This window comes from Zea mays, chromosome 5 (assembly GCF_902167145.1).
Source record: "Zea mays cultivar B73 chromosome 5, Zm-B73-REFERENCE-NAM-5.0, whole genome shotgun sequence".
NCBI classification, from domain to species: Eukaryota; Viridiplantae; Streptophyta; class Magnoliopsida; order Poales; family Poaceae; genus Zea; species Zea mays.
In genome coordinates, this window is record NC_050100.1 from 224,162,472 (window position 1) to 224,173,759 (window position 11,288).

General features: G+C 43.1%; 1 protein-coding gene across 4 annotated transcripts; it reads left to right on the forward strand.

The window, feature by feature from the left end:
- Window positions 1-2,828: 2,828 nt before the first annotated feature.
- On the forward strand, window positions 2,829-8,555 carry LOC100383315 (uncharacterized). Of its 4 annotated transcripts, none has more exons than XM_020553518.3 (6): window positions 2,829-3,366; window positions 4,077-4,326; window positions 4,609-5,145; window positions 6,232-6,293; window positions 6,403-6,973; window positions 7,153-8,555. In XM_020553518.3, exons 2-6 carry the CDS (start codon window positions 4,147-4,149, stop codon window positions 8,347-8,349), a joined length of 2,547 nt encoding a protein of 848 aa, XP_020409107.1. In that variant the 5' UTR covers window positions 2,829-3,366; window positions 4,077-4,146; the 3' UTR covers window positions 8,350-8,555. The 4 variants fall into 4 exon arrangements, with proteins under 4 accessions (XP_020409107.1, XP_020409108.1, NP_001348920.1 ...); XM_020553519.3 differs by having other exon boundaries at window positions 2,856-2,934; NM_001361991.1 differs by having other exon boundaries at window positions 2,955-3,043; window positions 7,153-8,492.
- Window positions 8,556-11,288: the final 2,733 nt, after the last annotated feature.

Here is an 11,288-nt window from a genome sequence, read left to right on the forward strand (position 1 = left end):
CTCCCTACACTGACCACTCCCCTACTGCCCTTGCCCCTTTCGGGTAAGGAAGACCTCCACTAGCTTTCCTAGTTAATCAGCCAAGGGCGTCCCATTATACCCATGTGGTAGCACTGTTTTCCCGGGTGGTCGCTCCATGTTCCCATTAACATAATGATCTTAACATGAACAATAATAATAGAAAGATAATAAAGGTGTAATCATAAATAATGTATCTCCATACCCAAATCCACATAAAGCAATAGCAGGTACTACCCAAAAAAATATTTCAGTGGTAAACAAGGTATAAAGATATCAAAATTGGGGTAACCTATTGGGTCCCATCAAAATTAACCTATGCAGATCATTATAATTAATAAGAACATGGCTGGGAAAAATAAGTGATCAAGGGCACAACTTGCCTTCAATGAGCTCCTGCTCAGCTACTTCTACTTGCTGAACCTCAGAATCCACAGTGGCTTGCTCGTCTACTCACATCAACACAATACATACATAGTATAGCAAAAATCAACATCACATCAAACATGCAAATAAAATACACAGTAATGAACTAGACATTAAAATAGAATCACAGGAACTGGAATCATATAATTTGGAGTTATAGATTTCAAGTTATGAATTTCCTAAGGTTTTAATGTGATTGAAATAGAATTAAATGATAAATTAATTTTCTTACTGTGTTCATGTCAAAACAGAGATACTAAATGATAGAGAATATTATTACAAAATTTTCAGAAATTGGAATGGTTCAATTTGGAGCTAAAATGAATTTTCTATGCATTTTACAAGTTTCTAGATTTGTTTTTGTATTAAAATTAATTTCTAAAATCAATTCTCTGCTTACAATTATCTCTGGACTGGGCCGCGTTTTCTGTAAAGTACAGGGGCGTCTAGGTAAAAATCTCGAGTCACAGAGAATAGTACAGGGTAGACTGCGGGTTGAATTGTTATTAACCTAGGGTCTCTTTAGAAATTATGCCGCGTGAAGGGGTATCGCGGGATCTTGGCCTTCGGATTAGATCTGGACGGCTAAGGCTTACTATTTCTGATGCGCGACTCACAGCAGCTGGATCGTGAACCAACGGCACCGATTTTATGACTGAACGGTTACACCCCAATCTAATCTCAGCACTCGATCTTAAAATCTACGGTCCAAACGAGATCCGATCGAATCAGTGGCTAAACTCTAATCCGAGCCGTCGAATACTGAATCAATGGTGCCCAGACGTCTTCTACCTCGCGACTAGCCCCGCGGCGGTGACGTGTTCCCCGCGGCGGACGCCCCGGCGAGTCACTGACCGCCGATTCACAGGCCCGCAAGCCTACCCGAGACCACCAGCCCAACCCTAACGACATAGCGAACACCAGGGTAGGGTTCATACCGTGATTCGCGGCGCGGAAGACCCTGGCCACGGCAAAGGGGCGGCTTGGCGGCGGTGAAGCGCTCCGGCGAGCAATTCGTGACCACCAGGGGACTTGCTTCGCCCAGGAGGTCCCAGGCCACCTTCAGTAGTCGCCCGAGATCACCCCAATGCCTTGCGACGGTCGATTCGTTGCCCTTGTAAGCTCCAAGCTGGCGGCGGCTGTATCCCTCTACACGGCGCGCAATGGTGCAGCGGATGATTTGGAGAGCGGTTTACGGGTAAAGAAGGGGGGTCGTGCCCACGTCTTAAGGATTGGAGAGTCCACGCAGCGAGAGAGAGGAAAGCGGAATGGTGGTTAAATCCACCCGCCGAGGTGAACGCAAGGTCGGGGCGCTCGCGGTATTCTCGAGAGGTTGAAGACGAGTTCCACGCGGGACAACACTGACCAATGGGTCCCACATCGCGGTGACCTGCCGTGCGCCTGCCCACGGAGGTCCACCGGCCAGCCAAGACACGCGCGCACAACGGATACCGACATGTGGGCCCGCCTGTCCGGTCCGGCTGAGGAGCAGCGCGCGCGAGGCAACAATAGTCGGGCCGCGCGGTGTGGTTTCTGGCTGCTAGGCCGAATTGAGGTTCCGAAGCCCATTTAGGCTAGGTTGATTTTATTCTTTTCTTTTCTATTCTTTATTCTCTTTTCTATACTTCCAAGTTCAATTTGAATTCAAACATAAATTCAAGCTCGTGCTACATTAATCCCCTTTACATTTGTGAAGTTAAAAATACCAGTTTTAAAAATATAATTATATTATTTATATTTTTATATCCTTTCTCTTCTTCTCATTTTCAAAACCCTATTTTCAAATTTAGGGTTTAATCAAACTTCAAATAATTATTATCATTTTTATCCTCATTGTTTTATTTAATGCACAAACATATGAAAATCCAACAAGGTGCATTTTATTTTATTTTGGTATCATTTATTTGTAATTTAATCACTCTTAATTACTTGGATGCTCTTTTTATGATGCAATTAAGGCACACAAAATGTGGAAATCCACTATATCCTTTGTATACAAATTTGAGTATTACACTACGAAAGAATCTAATTATCGTGAGAATTACATACGAAGAAAGATAAAGTGGTCTAAAAGATGCGGGATTTAGAAAGTGACATATTTCTATGATTGTCATGACTCGACTAATTCTGTGTTAATGTTATTTTTAAACAGTTTTACCATTTTATAGAAATGAATAAAAAAGCTGAGAAGTTTGACAATCTGCAACAGTTTTTTATGGCGAGAAGACGAAAAAAAGGCCAAATAAACAGGGCCCAGTGGGTGGCCCGTGGCTGAACCCGCCATCGGATTTCGAAGGTTCGAGGCAACCCCAAAATCCAAACAAAGGAACATTCCCCGGGAAGCGGAAACGAACCACTCCGGGCCTCCAGCTTTTCTATTTTTCATAACTACCCTTATCCTCCACCGGTGTTTGCGCGGAGCGACTAGGGGCACTTCCGTCCGTTTCGCACCCCCGAATAAACAAGGCGCAGGAGCAGCAGCAGCAGCAGGTTCTTGTCCCCTTCCATCCGTCCCAGTCCCACCGCCACCGTCGCACCGCATCCCTTCTCCCCAGCTCGCCGCCGCCGCGCCCACGATCGACATGGCGAAGCTGGGGCGGTAAGCAAGGGCTTCTCCGCTCATCGCCTTCGGCATCCATTCTAATTTCTTGGTCTGGTGCGGTCTGCGGGATTGCTGTTTCGTCTTCTTTTTCCCCCCTTTTGAAATGGAGGCGTGGTGGTTGGGTTTGGTTTGGTGGATCGTTTCGTTTCTTCCTGGAACTTTTGCTTTTTTGCTGTGAAAAAAAGGAGGGGCGCGGCCGTCTTCTTCTTCCTCCTCCACCTCCCATCCACGTCCGAAAATCCCGTCCTCCTCCGGTTTCTCCCGGCATACCAAGCCCAAATTCCCGGCACACCGTCATCGTCGCCCGGCGGCGGGAGAAGGTCTGGGTCCTCGAGACGGGCGATGAGAGCTCGTAATCCTTTTGCCCCCCTCCCCTCCACGCCATCCTCATTTCGTCGTGCCGTGGGGTGCGGGGATCCGTCCGGATGTGTTTGATTTCTTAATAAGTTTCGATGTTGTTCGCATACAATAAGGTAGACCGAGCCCGACCATGTCAGCACGGATTGTTCAAAGCACTTGGCTTTCTACTCTACTTGGGCGCGTTCTCATTCTTTGCGTTCGTGACTCCATGCATTTAGTGCAGGATTTTCTTTTTTTTTTCCTGCGACCTGCTGGGTGTGTAGGGCAGACTAATTCCTCCATGGTTCATTAGGTTCTTCAGCCCACGCACGATTGCAGCATGGATCATCTTAAGTCATTTTCGCCATATAGGTTAATTCTTGGCAGGCAACTAAACCCGCTGTGCAATTCTGTTTTATATACATAAAAAAATTCAGGGATTCAACTGAATCCCAATGCGGCAATGCCCCAGTGAGCGTCGTGTCTACGAATAGCATTATAGCAATGCTTATGTGCATTTGTAACGAGTTATCTAGCAGCAGCCCCTCGGGTGGGAGGGGAGGGGAATGATAGTCCCTCTTGCCCCCACTTTCTCTCCCCCCCTAACTTCCGCACTTTCCCTCAGCAAATTTCTATCACTGGTGTGTGTGTGTGAACTTTACTCACACCTCATCACTTTTCTCTTTTGCAGTTAAAGCAGTTGAAAACATTTCCGATACAGCTGGCAAGCTTTACTTCCGATAACATTTGTGCTTATCAGGATGAGCACCGCCAAGGTCATGATAACATACAAGAGGAAGCGTGCTGCCACACATGCCCATACAGAAGACGACACAGTTCTTGACTCATCTCCTGCTGCCTCAAGCAATGTGGCTGTCAGCAGTCTACAACTTAAGCCTGAGGGCCCTGCTGAGACTGCCGTGATAAATGAATATAATCATGTGAGGAATCTTGACTCTGTTACTCATATCAATTTTGTTAGTATCTTATGTCATTTCTATAACACGCTGCTGTGAGTTTCCATGTTCTATTACTGCTGATAGCTGCATGTTTTCATGAATCGTCCCTGTGTGCCTTGAAAATTATCCTCTGAAAAAGATCCTTGGTATTTATGTTTTCTGAAACAGAGTATTTTTTTCATGTCCAATCCCTATCAGTCTTCTGTCTCCTCTTCCACCAGTTTTATTGTCTGACGCTCAGCTATCATCTGAAAAACTTGGCAGATTACTCCTAAAATGCAGCAGTCTTTCTCCACGTTTCAACAAAACATCAAAGAAGAACGTGAACCAGAGAAAGGACATGATCAGCTATATGAATCATCACCGTGGAAAGAACAACCTGAGATTTGTTCTGCCACTATTGCCTCAACCGCAGAGGCGCATAGCAATAAATCACAATGCATTGATGGCACAAATAGTCAAACCCCTGTTTCAAGTTCTCTGTGTGGCAACATGCTTGCTGATAGGATGATTAACCAGACAAAAGATTCAAATATCTCTGCCCCTGTGGAAATAAATTCTCCTACGGGGATGGAAAATGCTGTCGCCCCTGGCCAATGTAAGAGCAGGTTTAGTCCTCTGCTCACCTTTCGCAGGCGAGTTAAGAAGAAAACAAATTTGGATGAACCAGCAGAAGAAATTTGTTCACTTGACAACGACAAACAGTGTTCAACACTGACATGCAGCCCACCACGCTCATCACAGGATGCTACATCATTACTAAAACATACTGCTCCAAACCCTTTGGATATTGAGGATAAGGTATGCTTTTACCCTCATTCCCCCTGTACTGCTGCATCTAAATGACATAATTCTTTTGAACTTCCCTTGATATCCCTGCTTTTGTTTACTTTTATTTGGGAGACATTTGATATTGCAATGAGGTGAAGATTGTTTAGAAAATTCTGTTGTCTTTGTTTAAAATAGCAAATTGTTTGGCATGTCTTTCCTTCTTGCTGGTTTGAGTGGTCTGCTGCTTGGGGCCATTCCACTATTTCCATATAGTATTCATATGTACAGTACTTCCTGCTCTGATGTACTGCTGTTGTACAGTTCTGTATGAATGGGTGTGTATATATGTATATTTAGTTAACTGGCAAACAAGGTAGCTAGTGCTCTTTCGGTGCTGACATGATTTCATAATATATGTACACCAGCTTATCAATTTTCCTGTATCAGGCTTTGAACTTTGTAATTTAAGCTATGAGGTTAGCCAGATGAGTGATGTTAATGTTATACACTTCTCTAAAATACATAATGGAATAAAACTGCAATGTTACTCAGAAACAGCCTTGTTGCTACGAGTACGTAAGGTGCCAAAACATAAAAAACCCAGAATTGTGTCACTGTCCAGAAATATTCTGATGGTTAAAAGGCTTCCAAAATCAACCAGGCAGGATTGTGCCTTTTTAATTTATGTTTACTACCTCTACCTTTTGTGTTTAAGTCAAATATTTCTAGATCCTGTTCAGCATAGGTGTTGGAAAAAATGATGCTGTTAAAAGATTATTGCTTTTGTACGAGTGTACTAAAACATGAACAATGCAATGCACAGCCTTCTGGTATCATGTCAGATTATGTTTTTCAAGTCAACGAAGAGTAATGAAATTGGTGATAAATTGTCTGCTTCTATTATTTTTACAACCATCTTGAGTTATAGAATTATGTTTTTTTCTGTATCTCCTGTGTTCTGTCCATTTTTTTATGCACTATAAATGCACTCACGCTGCTTTTTATGTATTACTTTGGCAATAACCTATGTCATAATTGACAATTTCCTTGCCTGCCTGCACATCATTTGACTAGGGCATTCAAAATAATTAGAGCTCGCATTTAATTCATTTACAGGTAGGTAGATTGAAAAATACTGGACCTTCTACAGAAGCTGAACACTCACCTGAACAAGAAAGGTATGGTGATAACTTGTATTTGATAGCTCTGTGACTGTGATTGTGATATAGAGCTAATACTAGTTGATTGATACCCTCGTAAGGAATTAATGCAAAGTCCCTTTTGTAGTTCCCACGTCGTAAAATCCTCAGTTCAACATGTGGTTCCACAGATTGCTCTAGATGTAAACCAAAACATAATTCTGGAAGATGATGTTACACCAATGTCGAACCAAAAGATGTCCTTGGAAGATGATGTTACACCAATGTCGAAGTTCACTGGTGTGCAAGAGGTCAGTGGGCAAGATACGCCAGTGGAGGACTTCAACAGAACATCACCAAATACTATTGAAGTGCCAAAAGTTATTGATTTGCAGGGGAAGGGACATTGTACTGGGGAAACTACTTCTCTGCAGTCTCCAAGACAAAAAGTTGATGCCAGTTGGTTGAAACGGACCAATAAATCTGTGGCAGAAGATGTTCCAGAATCTCAAGGTTCAACAAAAAATATTCCAATAATTCTCTTGGATGATGATAATGATGATAGGGGCAAGGAGCTCGAAAATTCAGAGGCCCTCGATCAAGGGCTCCATAGTCAAAACAAAAGAACTTTTGGGAAGATTGACCTGAACTGTACTGAATTAAGACAACAGGGACTTCTCTGTTTAGATGACTCAACAATTCAAAGGCTGCCAGATCTGGTGAGGATACTAGAACTACCCCTTTCATCGCTTATTTATTTAGCGTTTTGCCACATGTCCAAATTCTCCATGCGCTAAATGAGTTTTTCCCCTTTTGTCATAATACAACAGTAAAAGAAATCTTAACAGTGCATACGTTTGTGCCTCAGATGATCTGAAACTTTTATCTTTTCTTGCAGGATCTAGCTGTCAATGCTCGAAAGCAAATGTCTCGACCGATTGAAAGGCTGTTTTTCACAGAGGAGAAAGATACCATCCGTGGCAAACAAGAGCATCATGAAGAAAGCTCAACCATGCACGCCCCATACTCAAATTTCTTTGATCTGGGTCCACCGTGGAACACCGGGAGTTTGAAGGGACCAAAAGGCTTGCCTTCAGAAGTAAAGTTTGGAATAATGGACAGGGCTCCTGAGTTCAGTCTAGACCTCAGGCTGGATAGTTTCACAGACAACAACAGTGTGGCTGCCCTGAGGAGCGACAAGTTGTTTCTCGGAAGCACCTCCAGCACATCTCGTAAGTTAACAGAAAAGCTTGGCATGTACTCCTACAAGAGGCAGTCGGCTCCGTGGTCAGAAGAAGAGCTGGACTTTCTTTGGATCGGGGTTAGGAGGTACGGCGTGAATAACTGGAATGCAATGCTGAGGGACAGTCGGCTGCGGTTTTCAATCTCAAGGATGCCCGAGGACCTTGCTAAGCAATGGGACAAGGAGCAGAAGAAACTTGTGGGTCCTGCGCAAGCTGTTGGTTATCTTGGTAGAGCTTCGTGCTCTGGATGCTCAAAGTCTGCATCTGTCGGGGCCCAAGCCCAAACGGACCTTTCATTGGGCGAATATTACCTTGGTAGAGCTTCGTGCTCTGGATGCTCCAAGTCTTCATTTCTCGGGGCCCAGACGGACCTTTCATTGGGCGACGTCTACCTTCGCAGTGGCCGTGCTCCAGAGAGAGGCCACCAGCATCATTTACCAACAAGCCTGGGCGTGGGCGGCTTCCCTGGGGCTTCTTCATCGTATGGAAGAAGTGGCGGCAGGCGCAGAAGGGCGTCCAAGTCGTACTACTACGAGAACAAGTCGGCTTGGTTCCAGGAGCCACCATCGGACAGGGTGCCCCAGCAACCCGGCGGCCGAATGGGCCCTGAGATGTGGCCGAGCATCATGGTGGTGCCACCGCCAACGGCAGATCCACCGAGGGACGACGACGTGAAGCCCCATGTCCTCCTCCCTGATGCTACCCTGAAGCGCGCGATAAGGAGGAGTGCGGACTGGGGGTCGTTCAGCAGGAGGCTGTTCCTGTCCGGCGATCTCAACGGGGGGGCTGCAGGCGCCCCAGTACCAAGCGACACCGGCGCGTCATCCGAAGAGACAGTGTCTGACAGCTGAGCTTCAGTTTATTTGACATGTCCCATTCCCATTCCCATTCTTATTGGATGTTGATGAAGCTGCTGGCATGTTCTCTGTAATGTCATGGTTGCCTAGTACTCACTAGTATTGCATCTTGTATAAAGTCTCTCTCTCTCTCTCTCTCTCTCTCTGTCCTCTATAACAGGCTACGAGTCCACTCATGCATGGTGGTTAGATCGAACAAATACTCCGTAACAACATAGCATACCCTAAACCCCCCAAGATTATATATAGTTTAGCACAGCTAATTCCACTTCTGAAACAGATGGTGGTATATAATGCACTTGACATGCCACATCTGAAGATTGAAGAAGAAGAGCGCAAGAAACGAATTCACTGTTTAATATGTATTATCCAGCCGGCCCTAAACGGATGTTAATCAGCGTGCAAGCTCCTTGCAAGCATGTAATCCCTCCGTCCCATAATGTAAGTTGTAACATTTTTTTGTTCTTAGTCCCAAATATAAGGTGTGCTCTTTCTATGTATACATACATCGATTCAATAATATAGAGAGAATTAAATATATTTCTTAATATTTAAATCAGAGATAGTTACGACTTATATACTAGGACAGATGAAGTACCATAGAAAGGAATGTGTTCTTACTTGCTATAATTCCTTGTGCACTCACACCAAGCTAAAACCTTGGTAGGAGCGTATGTATATCCACCTAGCTTGTATCAAATAACCTCACCTCAAGATAGATCTGCACTACATGCAATAGTGGACCAAATCATCTCGTAAATAAGGGGTCTTTGGTTTCTAAGAACTAATTTTTAATCCATCAATTTTATTCTAGCACTTTAGGGACTAAAATAGAATAGAATAGAGGGACAATTTTATAGTTTCCGTATTTGTCAATTTAGTTACTAAAATAGAATAAAATAGAGGGACAATTTTTAGTCCATAGTTTCCGTATTTGTCAATTTAGGAATTAAAGTAGAATAAAATGGATAGACTAAAATTGATCTATAGAAACCAAACACCCCTAATATATAATACTAATCCTCCCTAGAATTGGGAACAGGGGCAGCAAGCAGGTACATGAAAAGAGGAAAGAATTGGCAAAGTCCAAGGATGAAGTTGGACGATGGATGGGAGGGAGGTGGCAAGTTGCAACTTGCTTGTCCCTGGCATTGGCCATTGTGTCTACATCTGTCAATTGTCATGTAACGTTGCTGCTTAAACTAATTATCATATAATCACGCACCATCACCAATGGATTAGGACCACACTACACATTTCTTTTTGTACTATAAGAGCATGCACAACCCAATTAAATGAGAAGTTTATTGAGGGGTCTCTAGTGGGTTAAGTGAAAAAAAATTAAGAGATAGACTATTCGCGAAGAGCCCGTCTCTACACGACTTTCTATATAGTCTTGGTGACATTTATTATCTGTAGACTTAGAGTTGTATAGTGCAGTCTCTTGTATTTGAAAAATTGTTTCAAAGCGTCTAGATTGAACATGCCCTAATTAACTGCGCGTAATCCTCACTTTATGCATGGCACATGCACTTTGTTCCCCTCCAGGTAGTGCGGTTAACATCTCGCAGCCAAAACTAGTTGGCATCTGCTTCTGTTATGATTAACATCATCTCCATCTTTATCGGTTTTCGTCCTTTTCAAAACTACACTGCATAATATAATAATGGCAGCATGTTTCCTGTTTTCCTATCATATATATAACAGTGATGTCAGCTAGCTTCATAGACGTATCTAGCTAGCTAGCTACGTAGCAAAAGTTATAAATCTAGAAAAACCTAAATGTGTCTTAATAGTTTGAAACAAAAGTGAGTAAATGGTAACTTTATTATAAGCTGTACTGACCTATCAATGCAAGAGCCCCACTTGTAAGAGTGAAAGAAGTTCTCTACCTGACTCTAGCTTTTTCCTCTCACTGCACAAGTTACTCTAACATGCTGCCTTAATTATGAAGCTTGAGAGCTGATCTTGATCAGTACACACACCTCTTGCTATATATAGTAAACCATACACTATTGGAATCAGCGGCTTTACCGAGTACCACCCTCGGCAAATGGAACATGACAAAAGAAAGTTAACAGTAAAGGGCTCTTTTCCAAGTGGCAGAGTGCTTTTTTTTGTCAGGCACTTGTCTTTACAGAATACCAAAAAACACTCGACAAAATAGAAATTGAAAAAACCAAAACAAAAAATCAAACCCCCAAAACAACATTTTTTAATCAGGGGATGCACCCACTAGCCAACGCAAGTCGCGGCATTTTTTGTGTGCTTCATGGTCGGTGGGTATTGGGCTATGCCTCCACCGAAGGTCCTCAGATTAACGTTGACTTTGTTAAAGTTTGTTTTAGGTATGACAAGGTGATCTTCGTTACAATGATCTTCATGGGCTAGGGAGAGCTCTTTGGTATTAGCGTTCTAACGAAGCACTCTGAAGTGCCTGAAGCGTGTGATCATGAAATGAAGGTCCGTGTGACATGTGCAACACGACATCAGATGGAAAAAGGATGACAATACCCTCAATAGGTTGTATAGATTATATGTATAGGGTTTAATGGTGTAAATGTAATTTTATATTAAGTTGTACGTTGTGTTGTCTTTATAAATAGAAATACTGAAAGTCGCCTAGAGGGGGGGTGAATAGGCGGAACCTGAAAATTAAAACTTTATCCCCCAACTAGATCCCTTGATTAGTGGTTAGAACAAGATATACAAATATCGGAGAATAGAAACTAAATTCTTGCTTGAAAGGAGTATTGCTAAATAATGCGGGAGAGATAAATCAATACAACTAATAAGTTATAGAATAACAACGCAAGAACCCTTAGATGAGAAGAGCACTAGAACAAGTTCTTTCTTGCAACGTGTTGCTTCACTAAATGGAAATTTACCTTGAAGCAATACCAAATGAAATTAGCAAATAGTGGTGCAAGAAA